Source organism: Gallus gallus, chromosome 10 (genome assembly GCF_016699485.2).
Source record: "Gallus gallus isolate bGalGal1 chromosome 10, bGalGal1.mat.broiler.GRCg7b, whole genome shotgun sequence".
Lineage (NCBI taxonomy): Eukaryota > Metazoa > Chordata > Aves > Galliformes > Phasianidae > Gallus > Gallus gallus.
Window position 1 is genome coordinate 7,688,037 of NC_052541.1, and position 24,121 is coordinate 7,712,157.

General features: G+C 38.2%; 2 protein-coding genes across 14 annotated transcripts in view; one reads left to right on the top strand and one right to left on the bottom strand.

Moving 5' to 3' along the window:
• TEX9 (testis expressed 9) overlaps window positions 1–17,294 on the bottom strand; it is a 30,561-nt gene extending 13,267 nt beyond the window's left edge. For 6 of the 12 annotated variants that reach the window (XM_040706899.2, XM_040706896.2, XM_040706900.2 and 3 more), the window contains exons 1-11: window positions 16,869–17,294; window positions 16,698–16,783; window positions 15,602–15,665; window positions 14,074–14,144; window positions 10,656–10,704; window positions 9,654–9,739; window positions 8,192–8,367; window positions 5,756–5,838; window positions 4,510–4,683; window positions 2,673–2,807; window positions 2,063–2,197 (exon numbers count right to left, since the gene is read on the bottom strand). In XM_040706899.2, coding sequence (XP_040562833.1) covers window positions 2,063–2,197; window positions 2,673–2,807; window positions 4,510–4,683; window positions 5,756–5,838; window positions 8,192–8,367; window positions 9,654–9,739; window positions 10,656–10,704; window positions 14,074–14,144; window positions 15,602–15,665; window positions 16,698–16,783; window positions 16,869–17,276 — 1,467 coding nt within the window. In that variant the 5' untranslated portion in view covers window positions 17,277–17,294. Of the gene's footprint in view, window positions 1–2,062; window positions 2,198–2,672; window positions 2,808–4,509; window positions 4,684–5,755; window positions 5,839–8,191; window positions 8,368–9,653; window positions 9,740–10,655; window positions 10,705–11,858; window positions 12,139–14,073; window positions 14,150–15,601; window positions 15,666–16,697; window positions 16,784–16,868 lie in introns of those variants that run through there. The other 6 variants (XM_046899311.1, XM_015291871.4, XM_046899310.1 and 3 more) reach the window with 5 other exon arrangements.
• Window positions 16,923–24,121, top strand: part of RFX7 (regulatory factor X7) — a 77,619-nt gene continuing 70,420 nt past the window's right edge. Inside the window, exons 1-2 of one of the 2 annotated variants that reach the window (XM_046899255.1) lie at window positions 16,923–17,269; window positions 17,584–17,744. The gene's annotated coding sequence lies outside the window, so the exon portion shown is untranslated. The remainder of the gene's footprint in view (window positions 17,270–17,583; window positions 17,745–24,121) is intronic. The other variant, XM_429081.8, reaches the window with a different exon arrangement.

Below are 24,121 nucleotides of genomic sequence, written 5' to 3' on the forward strand. Positions count from 1 at the left end.
TGTTGGTTCCAAACAATGCCCAGTAAGCATATATAATTCCCACAGATAGCCTGAAACTCAGGTTTTGTTTCTTAGATCCCTTTTAAAACTAAGATTTTCCATGCTCTTGAGGCAAGCAGAGGATGGTCTAAAGAGACCAGTCAGAATGCCAAAAACTACTTGCTGGCAGCTGCAACTCATCCTGCTAATGGATATTTAATACTTTTTGGTTGGATCTTTTTTTGCTCTACTATTCTTCATGCAGTAACAGATCCTCATCTTCAGGTGAGGTGCATCTGAATCCACGAATATACTACACAAGTAAGCCAGGCTAGGTTCTCCTTAATTCAACAGCAGGCTGCTGTGAAATGAAACAAACCTGAAGTTCTTCTGGTGATTATGTATATTGGTGTCATGTGAGCTTAGCTGCCTTTCCCAGCTCCTTCTGGGAGGGATAAAGGCAGCGTTACTGTCATTCTCAGGTTCTTCTACCCTCTCCCTGTTCTGAAAGGACAACTACTAACTAACAGCAATCTTCTTCCGTGAGTAGATGTTTTTATTAACAGAAGGTAAATGGTTTCTTCTATTATCTGTAGTTTTGATATGGTATTAATAATTTTTTTTAACCTTTTTTATTTAAGTTTTATGAAGCTTATCTGATGCTGATTTTGGTTCAGTCAAATGCTTTCCCTTGGTGCTCCTTTTACTGAGTTGGTGTTCCAGAGAACGAGGTAGCTCACATATAGAGTATCTGTTGTGTGAATGCTGTGGGTTTTCTGTTCTCCAAATAACTCTGAACGGTTAGGAGAGCAAAACAAGGCTAAGTTAGCCCTGTTTCCAATGTTTCTTCTTAGTTCTGGTGTGGCCAGAAAAATTCTTTCACTGGAAGTGCATGAGCAGCCCCAGTTGTTCTTATTCCAATTACCTGTCCACCTTCGTTCTGTGTAGGAGATGTAATCAAAATCCCAGGGTGTATTTCCGTGGTATAGTTCTCTGTTCCTAAGATAAGTATGTGCAGTCTGTGTGTGAAGTGGCAACTTCATAACAGGACTGTTCTTTCTCTATGGAGGCTCAACAAGTTCAAGTGTTTACTAAGTGTCAGGTTCTCACTGCAGTACTCTAAAAGGTAAATGTTCTATTTTCTTGTCGTAAAGGCTACTCCTAAGATGCTTCTGCTCAACTCACCGTTCCTTGCTTTCTTTATCTGATAGTTTTGGTTTGTAAGTGCAAAAAGAAGAGCCTTAACTCTACTACTGATACTTTTCATTCTACTATGCTATTCAGTGATTTGCACCAATAAAGACTCAGCACTAAGCAAATGTGAACCGTTATAAAATTAAGATATATTTACACCATTCTGAAGCATTTAGCTCTGCAAGTCTCCTGTGCAGCTTCAGAAAGAAAACTGATTGCATCCAATCCTAATGCAATCTTTTAAGCAAAAGCTGTGTTGGAAGTATAAGACCTAAATGCATCAGTAAGTGGAAAGATTTTTTTTTATTTGGGCAACATCTTTTAGAACATATTCTTTTCACTTTGATTTGCTTTCATCAAAACCTGCAGGGTCTTTCACTTTGTTCCAGATCTGCATGTGTACAGAACACCTCAGAGTACAAATACCAAGAAGCAATATTAATAGAGAAAAGGACATACTTTGAGAACCCAGGAAAAACGTGGGGCTGAAATGTAATGGCTTAATTGTGAGAGGGCACTAACGTACAGCTTTTGATAGAGACATGCTAGAGAAAAAGAGACAAAACCTCACATGCTACAATGGATTGTATTGATGCAGCACCATAGGGAGCTGTGTGCAGGTATTACATGAACAGTATTTTTTTTCTAAAACAGATACTCTCGGTCACAAAGCTTGTCAGTGTCTTTCACCATGACAGGATATGTTCCAAGTTAGGAATTGAGTCAATTCCAAAGAGGATGTTAGCAGTGTGTACTAATGAAAGTGAAGCAGCTGCTCCACTGCATTGAAAACTCCTGTTCTTGGGGCTGTGGTTTATGTGAGTGCATTACTTGAAAACAGACAAGTTTAGCCAAGTTATTTGAAAGATAGTAATATTCAGGTTCTTACCTTTTGTCTCTTTAAAATATCAATTAACTTCAGCTGCTTTTTGAAACCTGCTATTAGTTCTCCTTTTTGCTTCTGCAGTTTCTTGTTTTCTGCTTTTAATTCTTCAATTATTTTGAGTTCTTGATTAGCTACATCCTGCCATGGGAAGGCGAGAAATGTCTAATTTAAGTAAAGCTTTAACCAGAGAACCTTGGCATAACATTATAAAATGGCAAATATTAGCCACGTGACACATCAGGAAATAAACTGGATGCCTTAAAACATTCCTTTACCAAAACTTAATAAAAACTCAGAAGAGGGCATTTACTGGCTTCTAACAAGATAGATTAATATTGTAGTTTGCCTGTGTACTTATTAGGTGTTTAAGTGTATCTCTCTCTCTTTCCAGGCATATCTCATTTCAAAAAAGAGGGGTAGAAATCAGATGGGCTCTGATTTCCACTTGCAGTGGTATCAGTAGAAATAAGTTACCAGGCCCTTTGCTGATTTGCTGTAAGTTACTTCTGGGGTAGCCTGTAAAAGATGGCATACTTCCAAAGCTGATCAAGCCTCTGGGTTCCTTCTAGCATTACTGAGTAATCCCAGACCTTGTTTTTCTAAGCCACTGTACCTTGTTACTTTGCTTCAGTTTATTCAGCTCCGCTTTATACCTTTCTGCTTCTTCCAGGGCCCTATTTAAGCGAACCTCTGTTGCACTCTGACTGCTTGCAGCTTGTTTCTGTGCACGCTTTAAATTCTCTAATTCCTATATAGGAAGCAAAGGATAAAAACAAATGTTATGAATCACTGTATTTTAAGGTATGCCACAAAAGCAACACGTTTACAGCGAGGCTCATCCATGAGAATTTGAGTGGATTTCTGTGGCCTACAAACAGAATCATATAACGTGAATTTCACTACTCTGTCCTTTTTCTTTTCCTTTTACCTTATACATCTTGAAAATGGGTATCTCTTTCTAAAAATCTCGTAACGTTCCCTTAAGTGTCTTGTGGAACTGATCGTGTAAGACTATGGGATTGACTGGAAATAAATAAGTTGTATGCCCAGTGCAAAAATGGGAAGTGCTGCTGCGTCCAACCTGGAGCAGATTTTGGAACAGCAGCTAGTATTGCAGCTGCTTTTTCACCTCTTTTTCTCACAGATTATCACATGTAATTAACAACAAGAAGTTAAAACAGCCTGCTTAAGATGCCTCGGGGCAGTAACTATTTCATCTAGCTGAAAATAGTTCATCAAGTGTTTATAGCAACAATCAAAACAGTTCCCTCTCATCTCTGATATGATAAGTATTAGTGCTGCAAGTCAGGAAATAAGGAAAAGAGACCAAGCTAGGAAACACAGTAATGAGATTAAAGATTGGGGAATATAGATAAAAGACAAAGTAGAAGAAATAAGCAGTTCTGGCAGAAAGAGCACATCTTGTCATTTGTGGAAAAGAAACAGACTTTTTTTTAATATTAAAAAAAAGCCTATCAAACTTTGGGTACATAAAGGCATTCTGTTAAGCAAACAGGGGAAGGGGCTGGCCTTTTTGTTAGCCTTCAACCCTCAGGCTCTCTTGTTTCTGAATTGCCTTTCTCCACCCTCTCTTTTCCCAGTATTTTAAAGAAGTACCATTATTTGTCATGATCAAATCTAGTAAGAAACCTTGTCAGCTTCTAGAAAACACACCAGATTAGGAATAACTGAAACAAGTGAGGTAAATCCCAAGCAAAGGCAACTGAGGAAAGAGACCATATTCTGTACAGTGTGTTCTGTCTTCCCCATGTTTTGAGTCAAACGTTCTCCTGGTTACATTATATATACTACCCAATACTGGAAGTATTACATGATTTTCTTGTCAACCTCTCCAGCTCAGCAACTACAGAAAAACACATGCTGCTCTTAGATTAAGTTCCAACCAAACAGAGCTGGGTATAAGGCCACCTGCTCTGACCAGGCAGGTTAATGCTGATACATCCAACCTGCAGTGGCTGGTTTACACACAGTCTGTTTCAGAGAACAAAGAGCCATCCTTTCCTCTACTTGTTTTGTTTTGTTGTGTTTTTTAACCTTTCAGCAAGTTCTTCAATTTACACCAAAGCTATCATTACCAGAAGTAATTTTTAACAGCTACAAATAAAATCAGAAGAATAAAACTTGCTTGTATTTTTAAGACTTCTTTATGGATTTGATGGTAGTTTCCAAAAAAGTTGCTTTGCCTCTTGCATATCTTTTGCATAAAATACAGAATATGACTGTAGAAGCAGAAGAAAAGCAAGTAGCAAAATTGATCATTTCTTCCTCTTACAGAGTGATTAAACACTTCAAAATACCATTTCTAAAACTGTTATCAGAGATCAAAATGTGAATGGAATTGATGGATACAAATCTGCTGAACTTGTCTGAAGGGAATATCTGCTGATTTTCTTCCACTGTGAGATAAATGAGACTAATATTTGCAATACCTTTTTTAGTGCAACAACCTCTTGCTGTAATCCTTCGCATTTTTTGCTTGCTGCTTGTGATAACATCTTGTACTTCTCAGTCTGAGATTGCTGCACGCTGATCTTTCGTTGCAGTCTCGTACTTTCTTCTTCACTATCTTTAAGCTGAGATTTTAAATTCTGATTTTCATCATCCTGTTTGTCAGCAGATAGCAAAAGCAAACAGAAAACATTGCAGGAGGAAAATGTCATAGCAATATATTTGCACTTCTATTTACAAAATATGTGCTGTAGATATGAAGATTACCATTTTGAAAAGTGCTGTTATTTTAAAATATTGAGATGCTTCATGATGGATTTCTCCATAGCTGTAAAGACAAACGAGGAAAACAAACCACCAATTTAGCAGGGCAGTACTATGAAAAAACAACTCTCTTTCTCCTTGTGTATTTTTGGGCAGTTTTCTATTTCAGGCTGTCCTGTGGTAATATGTAAAACATTTAATCCTCCATCATTCAAAGGGTGTGGGAACAAAATAATAATTTGAATAATAATATGAATAATGGCACATAGATATTTTGTGATTTCTTGTGAGAAGTACACACTAGGAAAAATTCTAAGAAAAGAAGAGAATATAATTACTAATAAGTCAGTCCTTTATGTTTGAAGGGATTATCTGGTTTTGACTTAAAAGCAAGCTAATGTTCCCGGATATGTCAAATCCAAATTTCTCTTACCATCAAGGGAATCCTGTATTAGCTCTGTGACCTAATGGCAATTACAGCCCACATTAAGCCTTATAATTTAAAGACTTTCTACTTTTATAACCTTTTAAATACTTTAAGTGAATTCTAATGTAGGTTATCTCAGAGATACATTATGTCCTTCATTTCTTTATTAAAAGAAATCAAGGCACGTACAGAAGTGGAGTTTCTATAAAAACAAGTCTCTCCCTACCCTTCCATCCTAAAAATCTTGCTTGAGGCTGGGCATACCTTCAGCACCAATCATTCTTTTCTGTCTCTTTCTTTCCATGCAGTATGCTTTACTAGTTCTTAGCTCGAGATCACACTTATCCAGAAATCACTATTCTCAATTCAAAATTCTTGGGAAATTAAAAAAAAAAAAGAATAAAAAATAGAGCCCTGGTTCTTTACTAAATGAAGAAAAAAAAAATCCCTTAAAAACATAAATAAAGGTGAGGAAATTCTGATGATTCGTAAAAGGGGGACAGACTCGGGGTTTTTTCACAGATGAGAAAACTTACCTTTTTCCTGCATTCACACATGATGCTATCCAGCTCTTCCTGCATAACACGTAACTTTGCCTTAAGAAACCTCATTTGTGCTTCTGCAGACATAAAAAGTTACACTTAATATCCCCGAGGACTCATAATGCAGAAAAGACCAATGTAAAACAATTCATTTGCTTCTTTGTTTAAAAAAAAAAAAGCATTCTATGTTGATGGTCTACTAAGCAGAAATAGGTAAATTGAAACTAATGTTTCTAAATAAATGTTGCAAGTTTCTAATTCTTAGGGAAAGCTTTGGATGGATTTCTCTTTTTAATGACTGAAAACAGCACCTCTAAAATACAGAAGACTCAGTTCTCAAAATGGAACATTTCTGGAACCTTTTGTCATGCTGCACTGTATGGTTACAGCATGCTTTAAGCTTAAAGTCAAGGAAAGTACATCTAGGGCAATTCTGCAGTGCAATCTGTAGCTGTACTTTGTGTAGTTACAACTAACTTTATACTGCTCACAACAAGGAATTAAATGTAGGCTGCAAACACCTCCTAATAGGTAAATACCCCCTTACAAAGTAGTCTGTGCTTTTTTTAAAGAACACTTCTAGCAATACCCAACCATTTAAGATCCAACACATTCAGAGGGCTTTTTTCCCCAAATGCAGTACTTTCTCACTCGGGGGCAGCTAAGCAATGTACAAGCACTGTGACAAAACAAGTGGAGGGGAAGAGAGCAACCTCTTCTACTTCCCATTCCCCACTCTCCCACAGATTATTCACAAGGAACTCCCTCTGAACTTCCACATGCACAAAGCATGGAAACGAAATGAGGCTCACGCAGAACAACACAGGAATGGCCGCTGTGCACAGTAGGTACAGTGGGAAAAGAATGAAGGAGAGGAGGCGCATATCAGAAGCTGAATGGGAATGGATGGATGGGCACAGCTGTTGCTTTGCTCTAAAAATTCCTAATAATTCTAAGTAGAATTCCTTTTATTTCACACACCTTCCCTTATTGACTGCAGGCTGCAGCTGAAGTTGTAACTTCCTGAGCTGCAGGCATACTGAAGGCATCAAACTTAATTGTCACATATACTTCTGTATTACCATTTCTCAAACCATATTATATATAGGTATTCACAATGTCCTGTGGCAGTAGCTTATCTAATTCAGTTACAGACTGTGGAAAAAATACTTTGTTTAGCTTGCTGTACATCCAATGTAATGTGGTGGTTGCTGGTGTTTCCGTTACCAAAAAAAAAACCCCAAACCAACAAAACAGCTTTCCTTTTATCATTAATGACCTGCTTACAAAATCTTCCCTCAGAGTAAGGGTGGGCCCAGAACCTCTGTAGCAGGGGCTACTTAGTATCTATGGCTACTTTCTCGTGATAATTGTAACTGCTCTGTCAGATTTACTCTGCTAATCTGCTCCGCAACAATTTCTTCACCAGGTTGAGAATGAATTGCTGCTGTCTGTGAGGCATTCAGGGTGTTCTAAACAGGCGAGACAAATTTCAGAAGGATAAATCATTCCACAGTGTTTTCAGTTCACTTCATCGTTAAAGTAACAGAAATAATCCTCACTACTCATGAGCACCAATAACAAACAACTCCTGCAGGTGTAAGATTCTGCTGCAGTACAAAGCAATGAAAAGGAACTCTAATAAATAAAAATCTGAGGATCTGTATTAGGAGATTTAAAGTAAGACTTGCACACAATTACACAAGGTTAGAAACCAAGCTATTTCTGTGTAAGTATGCTTGTTGACACAGAGCTGTTAGATTATATGAGGAGTTTTTTTGCATTTTTTTTAATTGATGCAGTCAATCTGACTTGATGCTTACTTTAACATTGTAAGAAATGCCATAAAGCTTTGAACACACCAGGTCCCAAAAAGACAGATGTGCATCGTGCCTTTAGCTTCACTGGCAAATGTGGCAGTCTCCCTTCCTACTCCATTTCTAGGACAAAGACACATCACTCAGCACTAGTGTCAGGAGGCTCCTCATTCATGCACTGTAACTGCAACATCACTTCATTCAAGCCACTTAATCCAAAGCACTGATTTGAGGAAAAATCTTTTCTCTAAAGGCAGAATTTGCAAAAAACTGAAGTTCATTTTTTGGAAGTATAAGCTTAGCATTGTGTATTTCTGCTTCCTGAGTGGAATGAGTCAAGTGTTATCCATATATTCAACATTTTTAAATGTTTAAATGTCTTCCTGGAAAGATAAAAATTCACTTTTTTTCCCCCACAATTATTCATATATGACCTCATCTTCCTTTAGGACTACTTAAGAAGAAAAACCTTTTTGTATTAACATCATATAACTTAAGGGCATAAAACTTTCCCTATTATTTCTACATAAATTTTTCTTTTTCCTCCAAGGAGAAACCATTACTAACAGTCAGGGAGTACAAATAACGTATGTAACCATAGGAGGAAACCTACCTGCTCCAATTTCACTTGCAGTATTTGGAATAATATCATCATCCAGACAATCTGGCAAGCCTCCTTTCTCTAGTTTTCCTTCAATTTCACTCACTGTTTTTGCTAAAGAAAAACCAGTGCAATCCTCCAACACTGCAACACCATCAGCATTTTGTGTTTCCAGATTGATTTCTGAACTAAAACCAAGCAAAAGGAAAAAACAAAAACAAAAAACAAACACAAGCACTATTTTACATTCATAATCTAAAGCAAAAATTACAGAAATATAGTATTTGCTATATCTAATGCAACTTCATAGCTTGCTCTCACAACAACTAATCAACAAATTTCTCATTTTCTTCATGCAAAATACTATTATCTTCCACATGATTACAACAGCTTATGTATTATAATGTAGAAGCAGATAAATTACTATTTTCTACTAAGATGATTTTAGTACTGCTTATTTCTCATCCAACAATTCCATACCTCAGAGTAAGGGAAAGAAACATGAATGCTCTTTTGGACTTAACTACTGCCTTAAATTTCACTTTTTTTCCTTTGTCTGTTAGCTTCTACATCTTATGCCTGGATAGGAAAGTTCATTAATTCTAGAAGTTGCAAAAGGAAGTTTTTATAACAGCACTGAACACAACGTATACAACAAAGATGCTACACAGGCTCGCTTTCTCCTACAGCTCTGGGTTCACCTTATGGGTTCTGTACCTGTGCAACTCCATTCCTAAATCTCATGATACGGTGCCAGCACAACCTCACTGGAGTCAAAGAGGTAGAAAGGGTCCACAGGTGACTCCCACATCCCAACAGATGTTCTTGGCCTGTACTGATTCTGTGTTCTGTCACTCTGCAGACCATTTTTATCCTGTTTTGGTACGTGTCCATGCTTTCTCTTGTGACAGTTTTCATTTGCTCTCAGGATTTTATCCACAAACATTTTTCTATTATTTCTCTGCTCTTCTACTCTTCTGTCCAGAACCCAATTTTTTGGTCTTATGACCTTGAATTTGCTAACAGAGATGTAGCTATTCAGCAAAAGCTGAAAACCCCAGAAAGCTGTGGTACCGTTACTGACTTTCTCTAGTTTTGTAAGCCCCAGATTCACCAAAATAGCAGAGAAGCTAGAAGGCCTCATGTTTCCCATAACAGGTCTGATCACAAATTAGCCTGCACCACTGGTGTGTACTCCATTTGCCCCAGATGTACTTTGAGTGTGCTCATTAGGCATCCTTTTACTGATGGTGTTAGCAGAGCTCAACTTTTTTCAGCCTCCAGAAAAGCTTGAGTAGAGGTGAGTTTAGGTAACCAGACAGCTGCCTGGGGGAGCTGACTACAGAAACCATTTGGTGCATTTAGTTGTACAGATATATATAAATGTAGAAGCATGTATGAATAAAAATACCCTGATAAGACAAAAACCAAAACTCTTAATTACAAACAACAACAAAACACATGCATAATATACCTTGAAGTTATTATTTTCCCTTTATTTCCAGAATACGTTCTGTTCTGAGCCATGGATGCAGAAGCACATTTCTTCTTGTTTGATGGCTGTAAAATTTCACAGAAAATAGGACTTTTTATTAGTTAGTAATGACTTTTTGCTAGTGTGTGTTTTGCCTTTTTATTTCCCTCCTTTTTCATATATTCAAGCCCAACACACGAGTTCCAAAGTCTCAGTATCTTAGATTTTTTTCAGTTTTATTTGTACTAGTCATTATCTTGCCTATTTCATGCCCATATGCCCAAATTATATACATTGCAACATTACTTCCTTGTAGGATCTTTTTCAGATGCACTCATATTAACTTATCTAATAAGAAGGCTCCTAGATATTATCAAGTTATTAACTATTTGTTGTGGATTGCACTTCTTTGAACACTGTTTACACTGTTTATCATGTCTTCAGAAATGCCTTTTTTTTTTTTCTTTTAATAGTATTGTTGTAATCTTAAGTCCCCCACAGAAAGATCTCACAATATTCTGTTTCTTTCACCCACGTAAATGATCTTCAAAAATTAGTCTACTGTACTCTGATAAATAAGTGTGAGGAACATTCTGGAAACTTTAACTCATCTGCTGAAAGACTCAATGTAATTCTAATTGGAGACCAGCAAGTTACATTAGTTTGTTCCTAATTTAAATCTCCCTTTTCCATTGCATTTTCCATCCTGTATTAATTTTTTTTTTTTTTTTTTTTTTTTTTTTTTACTATGAGAAGACTGTAGTATTGCCTTTAGTATTATACTGCGGAAAGGAAGAAATGTAGTGAAAGCCTACTTATCCAGTGGTGGAGCTGCAGAAAAAAAGTATTGGAGATGCTGCTCCATCTGTCCCTGTAACAGTCTGCTCTGAGCGTCCTTTCCCTCAGGCTTCCTGCCCATGTAAGCCCCCTATACAGCATGGCCTCAAAAACAGAAGTAATAGGCAGAAGCAAAATTAGTTAGAATAATTTTGAGTTTGATACCTTGGTGTGAGAGTGTGTAAGGGATGAAACTTTAAAACAGAGTGGATCTCTGCAGAAAAAAAAAATAATTAAATTCACTGAGTGTGTATAGCAAAAATCAACACTATTGTGATAAAAATCCACCATCACCAACTAGGAGAGTAATATTAGATATATCCACCATCAGCAGTGTGTAAGAACATATGCCAGGTCCAATCATAAATTCAGTCTCATTCTCATTTCCATTCTATCTCATTTGCTTCACAAGTCACCTGGGGAGTCTAGGATAATTATTCCATTATGGTCTCCAACCCAACAGTTTGCTTATGTACTAGAATCTGAATCTCATCTCTTGCAGTGCAGGTAACTGCAGCAAATACGACCAGCAATTCCCTGTACCAGGGAGCACTTAGTTAGTGTATGGATGGAGCCTTAACAGCTTCAACAGGAGAGACAGGCAACATGACCAAAGATCACCAGCAGTTCAGTGACATCACCTGACATTCCAATAAGTGAATTAATGCAAAACAATAAAGATATAGGCCTGTGTTCTCTACCTCTGAGAATGGGAATGCCTAAATTGACTGCTGGCAGTTGAAAGGTACTGTGAAATAAATGGGAGATGGGAGCAATTTATTTAAAGTAAATTTTAAAAGTCTCACAGAGTTTCCTCTGAAATACATACTGCCAATACTGTATGCATTTAATAGATTTGGGGGAGGGAGGGAACAGGAATGAAAGAGTAGCTTGCTTATCTATTTATTTGGCTGAAAACCACATTTCAGGTTAAATGATTATTTTGGAAGAGAGCAGAAAATGTTAGCATGTTGTGTACTACTCAAGTCTCATCTCAGATGTACAATTGCTTGGTTTACAGAGTCCGAGTTATGTAGATCTCTATCAGTCCCCTGAATGATTACCCTTCTCTACCACTTTTTACAGCTTCTAAGACCTCAATTAACACATAAGCTTATATTTGTAATAAATTCTAAATGTTAGGCACATCAAGTCACCTCAGTATTTTGCCCCAGCTGATCTGGACAAATATTTAGGTTTTGCCTTTAAAAAATGTTAGACACCCATTCATCAACAAGAATTATCTGAACAAAGCTCCAGACTGTATTAATCCAAAAAAAAAATCCAACCAAAACCACCGCGGGAGAAATGATCTGTGTGGCTGGCAACAGCCTTCAAGAATAGGATGATTAGTTTTTGTCTATTTACCCTATTTTCCTCACGCTCCCTTCCTATTGGCTAGTTTTACAGAGGACGTAGAAAGTGAGGAGTTGTTGCCACAGAAATAACAGTTACATTTGCTGAAAAATATGAAAATACAACATTTGATGCCCAAGAAAACAAAGCATTCTTTTGATCAGTAGACTGATCTGGTCCTACTGAGCCCCTTGTCCCCCAGCTTTCCTCACAAAACAAATTAAAACCTCATTGTTTACCAAATTTCTTAAATTTGTTTATCCTTATTGTGCTTTTTCCCCCTCTTTCCCACAACAACCCATTTTTAAAGCCTTGCAATACAGTTCTATAGTTGCTTGGTAAGTGAAATGAACGTGTAAAACCTGAAAAGGTATATAAATACGTAGCTGGACAGTTGCAGTGACACTAAAACAGAAGCTAACATTTAGCAATTCCATCTCAGCACGTAAATATGAGGTGCATGTGCATGAGCAAACCCTTTGTGTTTGCTAATCCTATTCAAAGCCTACACCGTGCCTGCCCATGCGCACACAGATCCCATCTCCATGAGCCTGGTGATGCTCTGAAGAGCAAAAGTGTAAACAAAAGCTGATTTCAATGCAGTGTCAGTGGAGCTGCTTTGTCTCTAGGTAATTCACATTTCTATGAAAAAAAAAAAAAAAAAGCTACAAAATCTCCTCAGTTACTTATTTTAAAATACATCCACAGAGAATCACTTGAATATTTTTGCCTTTTAACATTTCCTATTAATTTTTGCCACTTGTCTTTTTTCTCATTCTATCTCCTACTTAACCTCAATGGTTTCCCCTCATTCCAGTGTCTCTAGTGTTCATTTTCCATACAGGAAACAATGGAACTTGTTTCTAAAAGATTTTAGGTGCTTCCTTTGGACTTATGGCATATTTGCTTGCATAATTTTGCAGGAAAAATAAATATCAAATACTTGGAACTAATCTAATTGAATGGCCTCAATGTTCACTCATGGATAATCAGTGTGCCTGATTCCTAACATACGCTTGTATTTTTTTTTCACTCTGGCGTGGGATTTCAATTGTCTTCTATACATGTTTACCAGAACACAGACAGTGCTTGTTTTAAGACCTTTTAATTTATGTAGGTAATTAGTAGATTAGTTGCTGCTCTGATGCACTACCTACCAACATTTTCATAACGATTCCAGCACTTCCATTTATTTCAAACGTATACCACCATAGCTGTTAACTCTCTTTGTAGGGCTGATTCCTCTGATCACATTCATTTGTAAAATTACTCTATAATTCAAATTTGTTTTGAAGTTCATAAAGATCTTCTGTCAGGTGTTCAAAATTCAGCCAGCAGAATGTAAAACTAAGGAGGAACTATGTACTAGAATATGCTTACAATGCACGGCTATACTGATAAGAGATGGTGTTTTTTGAATTTGTTTTTTTTCTGACCTTCACAGCTTATGGAGACAGCCTCAAAATAGCTCAGAAATAACTGTTACTATAGTAGCAAAGGTTTTTGCTGGTGTACAGGCTTCCATCACAGACTTCTTGGCACAAATTTGGTAATCTAGTTGATCAGATCCTCCATTAAACTGTATATTAGCATATCTCCAACTTAGCCACTTTCAGTGCTACCTTTATACAAACCTTTGAATAACTGAGTAAATAGTGCCAGGTACCACTCTACAGCTAACAGATTGCAATATGGAGGCCAAAACCCACATTTGGACATAAATTCTTACAGACCACAGGTATGTAAAGTGTAATGATATCAAAATTCCAGATGGTGGCAGCTGAATGTTTGTCTATGTTGGGTTTCTTTGTTGTTGTGGGTTTTTCTGCTGTTGTTTCTTTAAATAGTGCATTTCCCATTCCACAGCATTTAAGCCAAGTAAAATTAGAATGAAGATAAATGCTATTTCTTTATAAGCTAAACTGGTTAAAAGCCATCTGCTGGACGTCTACTGTTTTGTACTGTAAATAAACCCGCTACTTTTACTTGCATTTTTACATATACCTGAACTACTCAGTCTCCTAGATAGAATATTTCAGCAAAATTAAGACTTCTACAAAAACAAGGAACACTGGTTTAGTATCAGTTATTTAAAACAATAGGATAATATTTAGACTCCACTAATCCAGTGATTTATGCTGCAAAGCATAACTAGGACAAGTCAGAAAGTACAGATGATCACCAGACATTCCCCATGAAATACACACAGCAATTGTAAAGTACATACCTCTGTTTGTCATCTTCACAGTACTTAGTTTGTACTGAAATTGGTCTAGATAGTGTCTCTTGTTGGCTCTTCTTTATTAAGGAAAAGAAAGAAGTCAATTTGGGGAGAATATGAACAATTAATGAGAAATTATATATTCGTAAGTAATAGTGAAACCATAGAAGACATGGTGACTTAAGTCTATTGTAGAAAAGGATTTTTTAAACATAGGAAAAGATAGCTTGAAATCAAAAAACTGCTGCTGTCTGCAAATATTTATTTCTGCTTCAGAACGTGTAACTTAAAACTTCTGCAAACTCATCATCCGAGATGCTGTTATCCTCCCTTTTTCTCTGAAATGCAGAAGTAGAGATGCATAGCAGGTGGAACAAACTTTCAATTTGCTGTATTGCCACATAAGCCTTAAATGTAAGTCTTCATTCATACAATACGGCCATAATTTGGACCTTGATATGTTATGTTCTTTAGAGAAACAATTTAGTCAAACACTGAACATTGAGATAGCTTCTGTGTTGCTAAGAAACAGTTAGAAAGCATAATCCAGAGCTAAAAGTAGTTATCCTGTTTTCTTTCTAAAATTTTGACTTGTTTTTCTTTTGTTGTTAAATGTGCATCTGTGCAATCGGGCAGTGCTACATGGTTTATTAAGTGTCCCAATAATATTTGATCTGCAGCTGCGTTTAGAGGGGGGGGAAAAAGTGGTTTGGTTGTTGCTGTTTTTCAAAGGAAAGAGACTAGATGCTATTTTGGGTGCTTCATCTGCTTCTGTTCAAATGCCAAACAGTCAACTTACCAGAACTCTAGAGGAATGTATGTCTTCATAGGACACAAAGAATGAAGTTTAATAAATAGGCAAAATATTTTGGTTTTTAAGCCTTTTTTATTTGAGTGAAACCATATTTTGAATATTTCTAATAAGAAGGGCACCTTCTTTAAAGGTGTATTGGGTATAAAACAGATCACCCCGGCTCTCTTTTTTGTATAACTTGACCAATTTTCATATAAAAATTGGCACAAAGCCACACCAACGTTAAAAGATAATAATAATGATAAACAGGATTTTTTTTTCTGTTTTAAGAAAGTTTCCTTTTAACTAAGTACATACTTTCTATTTATATTGCTTATTGTTTGTACTCCTTTCGTATTTCACTAGTTATTGCAGCATCTGGTTTTCAAACACCAAAATAGCATTTTATTTAAGACATAAAACTGTCTGCAGAGACTATACTTAAACATCATAAAAAGCTTTTTTAGCTGATCTTATGTATAAGTGCACAAATGCTCTGCACAGTTATGTGAATATCCATCTACCTGATGAAATTCTATTAAAAACTATTACTGCACACGTTTTTAGTAGAAGTTTACAATTTTGAAGGAAGGGGGTTGGGAAAAGGCAAGAAAAGCTCAGATTGAATTTGAAACCAAACTACTTTTAGTTGTCACGGTTGAAATAATTTCTTTTGAAACTTGACCCTGCGTCCATGTGAACCAGGGCTGAATTATATAACACCCTGCATAACCTACTCACCATTACTTCTTCGGTCTGACGCATCAATTTTTCTCTTTTTGCTTCTAACTCTGCATTCAGTCTCCTGAAAGAGTACAGTAACAAAGCTTGTCACCGAGTTTCTGAAAGATTTGAAGATGTACATGTGAGCCTGGTAGCATCTGCCTGAACTAAGTGAAATTTTAATAACTCCTACAAAGGAGCAGCAAATACTACAGGGTATTATTCAAGTTAACTCATCAGCGTCCTGGCTTTCTATCAAATCGATAGTAATAAAACACCACGTACACACGTTTAGACTATAATAGAATCACAGAATGGTTTCAGTTGGAAGGAATGCTTAAAGGCCACCCAGTCCAGCTCCCCTGCACTGAACAGGGACACCTACAGCTCCACCAGGTGCTCAGAGCCCCTCCAGCCTGACCTCGGGTATCTCCATGGATGGGGCATCACCACCTCTCTGGGCAACCTGTGCCAGTGCCTCCCTGCCCTTACTGTAAAAACTTCTTCCTTCTATCCAGTATAAAACCCCCCTCCTTTAGCGTGAAACCATTTCCCCTTGTCCTGTCACAGCACACCCCACTGAAGTGCATGCCCCCTTCTTTCTTACAGCCCCCCTTCAGATACTGAAAGGCCACTCGGGTCTCTTCCAGGTTGCACAGCCCTTCTGAGAGAGAAAGGGTGCCCTTGTTTTCTGTCATGTCACTGCTTAAACCACATTTTACATCTTTAACTCCACAGCACTTCTGTTTTCAGTCACGATCCTGAAGCGTACTTCGAAGCAGGGACTAGAGAAGCAGTCACGTTCAATGACGTGAGTATATAATTAAAACATGTCACCGCATCTATATGCAGGTTAGTACGAGTAACGCCATTTTGTTAAGTAGCAAAACCTAAGGCCCCTGAGCGAAGCGAGGCCCAGCGAGGTGCACAGCCACCCTCGGGTTCCCGCAGGGCACGGTGACAGAAGGAAAGAAGTTACAGCCTTGCTCTCAGCGCGCTCAGGGACGAGCGGTTCAGAGACTCGGATAGCGGGGACCGATTCCCCGCCAGCCCGCAGCGAGCGGTGCCGGGCTGGTGAGCAGGAACTGCCACCGCCCCCCCGGCCGCCCCTTACTTGTAGCGCTCCTCCCGCGCCAGCAGCTCGCCGCTCACCGCGCCGCTCCCGGCGGGCACCGAGGGGCCGCCCGGCGCTTTGCACACCTGCAACGAGGGCGACTCAGCGTGCGGTCCGCACCCTCTGCACCGCGCCGCTTCCCGCCGCCCCGCGCCCAAACCGCCGCCTTACCCGCGACAGGCCCCCGCCACTGCCGCCCGTCGCCATTTTGTTCGCGCGCGGGCTGCCGCGCGGCGTCGCCTTCTCCCCGGCAACCGGCCGTCCCCGCTCGTCCCCCGTCCCCTCCGCCGCTGTGGGCCGAGGCACGGCTTTCTTTTCTCCCCGCCGTGGTCCGTAGGCCTTGGCAAGCATCTCCTGGCGCCGCTGGGTTTCGAGCGGCGGCCACGTTTCAGACGTTGCTGCCAAGTGGAGAAAGTGAAGCGATTGGTCACGCGTCCCCTCACGAGCACCGTGTGGAAGCCCTCCGGCAAAGCCCGCAGCCCGAGGGCGCGGGGACGGACCCCTGGCCTGAGGCCCCAGAGTGTCACTGGGCTGCCGGCCATTGGGGCGAGAGAGAAGGGACGCGGTCTGAGGTGCCATTATACACGATATTGTACTAAATCTTTATTACTACTCTTCCCTTTGAGCCTTTTGACCTTGCCTGTGGTTCTGATCGTTTCATGATGGCAGTTGTTTCAGTCCCACCCCACGGACTGTTCTTTTGCAGTGTCATCTCTGCATTCTCTGTTTTATGGTCTCTTTTTAGCCTTGTCCTCTTGCTTTTCGCCTCCACACTGTTTGATTTCGTTGCATTTCTTCCTGTCACGCACTGCTTCATTCCCTTTTTCACACGTGTCTCTCCCCCTCATCTGCTCATTCAGTGATATTTCCTTTCATGTGTTTCTAGATGATGATGCCCCTCTGTATGATGGTTGATTCCCTCATTGGCAGCCCCTGAGTCCTGCACTGCTCCATATGCTACAACTCTGAGGAAGAATCAGAAAAGCTCCATACTGAGCAACACTGAGTTCCAGGGTCAGAGGTATGGATCCAGATGGCCTAAACAGGGTCAGTCTGTTAGCATTTCTGTGTCTTAGTGCACAAACATACATACAGCCACATACACACCAGGGGAGATTCAGGTTGGACGTTAGGATGTACTACTTCTCTAGAAGAGTGATCAGACGCTGGAATGGGCTGCTCAGGGAGGTGGTGGAGTCACCAACCCTGGAGGTGTTCAAGGAACGTTTAGACATTGTGTTGAGGGACATTGTTTAGTGAGAGCTGTTTGTGGTAGGCGAATGGTTGTACTGCATGATCTTGTTGGTATTTTCCAACTTTGGTGATTCTGTGATTCTATGATTCTATGATATGTATATCTGGATATCTATATAGCAACAGTAATGCAGCTCTATACACTGAATTATATAGACTGTGTGTGATTTCAGTGAAGAGATTTGCAAGGGGGAATTCATAAGCTTGGTTGGCTGAACATAGAAGCTCTGCATGGTTGAAGGCTTTCTGCAGAACTATTAGTTGAAAGAACAGAAGTGCTTGGAGGAGATTAACTTAGAGTTCTGAGATGTAATGGGGTAAATGGGAATGAAATGAAAGACAGGACAAATGCGATTAGCAGAAGGCAAAAAAAAAAAAAAAAAAAAAAAAGCAGTTATCAATATAGAAAATGAAAGTCCGTGAGGGTAACATTGGTATTGATATGGGAGAATAAGTCGAGTCTATGAAAAAAGTTACAGAGCTTTGGGAAAAAACGATCAGCTAAGAAGTCCATCCATTACAGTTATTTTTTTGACTGATAAGAATAACAGTAGGTTAGTGGTGGCCTTTTAAAAAATGACATGCTTAACTTGGTGAGTTAAGCTGTTGATTTGGAGAAACAAGGAAGGGAGATGGCAACTCTAGAAACCAGACCTCTACAGAGGGAAAGATAGATTTTGTTAAGTAGTAAGTTGTTGATTCCAAGAGAGACTAAAGCATCATAACCTCTATAAATTAAGATTAAACCACCGGAGTGAGATTTTTGAAGATTTTAAGAGAAACAGAGGAGCTAGAGAATGACAACAAGGTTGACAGGATGAAAGCTACAAAGACAGACATGCTCTTTCCAAAAGCATTTAGTACGTTTTTTCCCAAAGTAAAGTATTTTTTTTCTTTTTTTTCAGACTAGAATATTTTAGAAATATACCTGCTGGTTTTGAAGCTCTTATTCAATAAAGCTGTACAATCATGGCAGGCTAAAAATGCCAAAAATATCAGCTAGATACTCAGGCAACAAAATCACTGGTTGAAATTAAAGAGATTAGAGCCAGTCGTTTTCTAGCCAGCTTTTAGCTAACTGTTAATAAACAAAAGAGTGGTAATTTGTTATATCATAAATGATTAAATATGTTAACATTGTACCACAAAGTTCTCTTTGTGTAAAGTCCTGTGGGAATGATAACATAAATGTATACTAGGACTGCAGATTTGCACATTTTTCTATGATTCACAACATGATTTATTTAATATGATTTATTGAAATATTTAAATCCAATCAGTACTGGATTTAAAATTCAACTACCTTTATTTGAAATAATATAAAAAGATTAGTATGTTTAGATAAGTATTTATTAGTGAACTTTTAAAGTATTTCTCCAGAGACATAGGAAACAGAAATAAGAGATTGTGTTATATTCTTGATCTCTTTGTGTTTTACCACTTTTATGTTGATTTCATGTGACCTTAACAGTTGTGGTTAATTCTATAATACTTAGCTGGTAACTGGGTAGAGAATAGGCTTATATTTGAGAGGACAGCCAATAGCAAGATACATACAGAGCTTGAAAAATTTATCATGTTTATCTGCAAAAAAGCACTTGAAAGCCTAGCATTGGTACGGTCTGAGATTTATCTAGCATTTTTTGTTCATAGATTTCCAGTTTCCATTTATTTATTTTCAAAAAGTTAACTTAAGCATTATGATTGTGATATCAAAATGTTTTTGTCATTTTGTAACAAAATGCAGATTTCAAATGGATCAATACCTGCTATCATTTTGAACTATAGCTGGGACCTATTGCTAGTATCTCTCCATGATTAAAGGTAGTGCATCTTCATTCTTCTGTGGTTTTCAAGTGTATCATATTTTTCTTTGTTTTAGAAGGTTTCAGTAGGTCTCAGAATCACATGGCTCTAACAAAAATGCATGCATTACAAGTTAAGTGGTTCACTGCATTGTTGATCTTTCAGCAAAGGAGCAGGTAGCTCATAGAACAAAAGAGCTGATTAAGTGTAACTGGTAGGAGTGGTTCAGGACAGAAGGCTGTGAATAGCTGTTGTGTTAGAATAGTTTATTGCAGAAGACAGCTGAGGATCAATATACAGAGTTTATTTTTGATTAGAACAAAGAACGGGTATTATTTAATTGTTACCTATGGCCCTCTTCTGCAGGCACTAATTTTGTAATCTTCCTTCCCTCCTCCAATAAAAATAGGAAAGCCTGAGATTTATATATTGAGCTTTTCTATTTACTATTTTAGAGACATTTTTTGTTCATAGTATATTCTCATTGTCTTCAAGAGACAATTCTCTTCTCTTGACTTCTGTTTTTCCGTGCCTCTCATGAAAGTCGTAACATTTTGCAGAGACCTGAATACCATCAGCAGCTAACGCTGTAGGAAGACACATGATTTCCATGTATGTGCTCATTGCTTGTCAGAGAGTCTATAGTGTTTTAGGACAACATATTCACAACAGTATTTTAGGGCAGTATATTCTTCCACAAAAATCATTGTAAATGTACCAGGTTAGAGAGTCAGCAACTGATACAGCTGCTCAAGTTGGTTTGTTTTGTTGTTGTTTTTTTAGGCCCATGCTAAACAAATAAATAGCATAAGTAACATCATGTATGTGCACAAGTCTTACCATTTTTAGACCAATAATCACATTAAGGGTTTTATGTATTGTGCTTGCTAACGTGGTAGAACTAAATTCAATTCAATTCATATATGAGAGGCCTGTAGTAAAATACCACCTCTGTTGATTCCAACTCTAGAAGGAAATGGCTTTTACAGGACTTACTGCCTCTGCTGCACCCTCCATGCTAGGAAAGGGGGATGCTTTACTGAGGCAGTAAAACACAAACTGTATCATTCTCACGCATATGCAAGTTTCTTTGACCAGGACAGTCTGTACTGCTTAGATTACCCTGCTCTAGGTTAAGCAGTCATGAATAGACTGTTTACTGTACTATGTTTACATTCTCAGTTCTGAATACTGTTACTTTTCTCAGTCAACACCCACGTTTTTAGGCAAGTGAATCTAAAGCAATCCAATCCGCTCTCAATGAAGGTCTGTGTTCCTGGGGCTGCTTCTGTTGCAGCAGCGTACCCCACAACACTGCCATATCTTGTAATGCATGTGACATAAGCTGTCGTTCACACCATGCCTCTTATCTGCATGCTTCACAAGCAGGGCATACACAGGGAGCCTCACACAGAACAAAAACCACAGCCTGAGCAGGCTGAACCAAGTAATAAGGAAGTAAAGCAGAGACAGGCTAACTGCAGCACGCGCAGACAGGCAAGGGGTGTAAAGTTAGCAGGCAATTTTTGTCTACCATCTATCTATCTAGTCTTCCTAAGTGTACCACAGCTTAAGTGTATCACTGTAACCTAAGCTACTGTAACACTTACATCTCCTTTCACACTTCAGTAGTTTTCCTGTTTTACATTTCTGCTTCATTTTTCTACGTCCAATTGCCTAGAGCGGTAAGAAGGAAAAGGATGTGAATTGTAAGTGAAATTCAATACTTTGTTTTCTGAAAAGTCAATATTTTTTTTTTTTAGCTCCAAATACCTTAATTTTTACTTTCAGCGATACAGTTGGTATTTTGTATTTCTATTGCGTGGAGTTCTTTAGTGGAAATAACAACCAATCCTGAACTCTCCCCCAGATCAGACTGATTTTAATAAAATACATAATTCTTGTGCAATTACAGAGAAAATAATAGTGCAAACTCATGTGCAGCATTTTCAGACATTAGTGGAGTGGTAATATCTAGACAATGTGTAGCTATTAAATCAATAATCCAGACACAGAGGGAATTCCTCAGACAGCTGCTGTTTTTTTTTTTCCCCCTAATCAGTAATAGTAATCCAGCAATGTTTGAAATGGCACAATTGCATATGTGAACATAGTTTTATGCTGATATTTTCTCATGGTTTTCCAATGCCTTTCTAAATTGTAAAGAAGACTAAGTATTACCAATAGCTGTGTATTTCCTATGGAAAAGCTGCTAGCTGTTTGGATATATGAAGTCTGCAAAAAATCTTTGGACCTTACCAACAGATTTCCTAGAACAGTTTACTGTCAGTTTAGCCTGTTACTGCCTGTTTTGTAGCAGGATGACACTAATGGATGTTAGTTGTTTACGCATTAAGTGTTGTATAGCAGAACACACAGAGGTATGCACGGACCAAGAACATGGGTTTCAAGGGACAACAGGGCTGGGGGATGGGCAAGCTGACCTAATAAGTCTTTCCTATCTCCACTGCCTCCAGTTCTGCTTTCCTATCGGTTTCAGTTTGGTGGAAATGTTTATTCTGCTTCTAGTGGCTGTGTAGACATACATATACAATATCTAGTTGCTAGGCTATTCTGAATTATTTTTATATAGCTATAACTAGCATACTTGGGGTTTCCAGAATGCTAGGTACAAACAAAACATTTTCCTTTGTTCTTCTCTGTTTTGCTGCAGTATTGGAGCTTACTTATTTCTATGTCATCCTTTCTAACCTAATCCAAACAATAACCTTGGCTCAACAATTTAAACATATTGAATCCCCAACCAGAGTAGTTTTTCGTAGTAATACTCTGATTACAGCAGCTTTTATGTCTGAACAGGAAAGGACCTTAAACACTAAATCTCATCAGCACTGTAAAAAATAAGTGGTGAGCATCAGTCACATTTTCTTAAAATACCACAAGTCTTTCTTGAGGCCTAATCCCTTAATCTCTGGGTTTTGGGCACTTCTGTTCTGATTACTACGGATCAAAAGGTTTGGCAAATACTCTTCCAGACCACTCTTCAAAGTAGCCACTGTAATATTATCAGGTTATGACAGGTGTATGATTTTTTTTATTGTAAGATGTTTGGGTTTTTTTGGAGGGAGAAGAAAACAACAAGCCAAACCAACCTACCAACCAAACAGAAAAAGCCCACACATACCAAAAAAACAAACAAACAAACAAACAAAAAAAACAAAACAAAAACAAACCCAAACCCTCAAGAAGTTTAACAAACAACAGTCTGCCTCACTGAAAACAAAAAAGCATGGTCAGGAACATGGCAACATCAAAGCAAAGGAAAAGTATCTTTCACTGATGATGGAAATTCCTCCTATTGTGTAAGACATATCACTTCCTAGCTGAGAGTACCATTGAAAGGCACTGCTATTATATACACACTGTTCCCAAAGTAATAATTAATTTCACTGAAACTAGAAATCCTATACCCTTTCCTGTCTGAAATACTCACTCATGTGAGAAGTTACAATTAAAAAAGAAAAAAAAGTATTCTGCACCTCAGTCTTAGACCAAAATCAGTCCCTTAGACTGTATTACCAGTTTTATCATAGGCTCATCATTCTCTTCTGGGATGTACACTGCTTTTTTTCTAAAGCATGTTATTTCCTCATCCTATTTCAAACAAAAAGTACAGAAGTTGAAATAAAACAATGACCTCTTCTACCCAACTTTAATTTTACTGATTGCAAACCAGAAATAATATTGAGCTAAATATCTTCCTAAATTTTTTTTACTTAATCATTGGAACTAAGACTGCTGCTTTGTATGTTGGCTTTTCTGTCTAAAGAGAAAAATCCTATTTCACTTAAATTTAAGGGAGGCATCAAGCCGCTAGTAAGAAGAAATGACTTTTCAGAAGAAGGACATGCTCTTGACATGGCAGATTTTGGAAAAGGAGCAGTCTTCTCACTCAGGTGCAGAGCCCTGCAGTTAGAGCAGGAGCACCTGCAAATCTCTTCATGCTATTTCCATTCATCCCATTCTTCATTGCTGGCCTGCATTTGCTATTACTGTCCACAGCGTTGTTGGTGAGAAATCCAGTCATGTACTTAGTACCAAAAAAATCCGATAGCCTAAATGAGCCAAATGCACTTCTGTTCTTTTAATGAACATTTTATCTGCATAGGTGTGCCATCACTCGTATCCCATTCCTCTTCACTTTGAAGAGTATGTTCTGTACGTAGTAGGCGGCAAAGAAATCATTTAGAAAACACTTTTGTGTTCTGTTGCTTTTCTGAGACTTGCCACATTGGATGTTTGAGTGTGATAAATTCACTCAAAATTGCCTTGCGGTGTTGACAACAGCATTCAGATCTGGCCTTTATTATCATTTTGCATATTTTTTATTAATTTTTCATTCA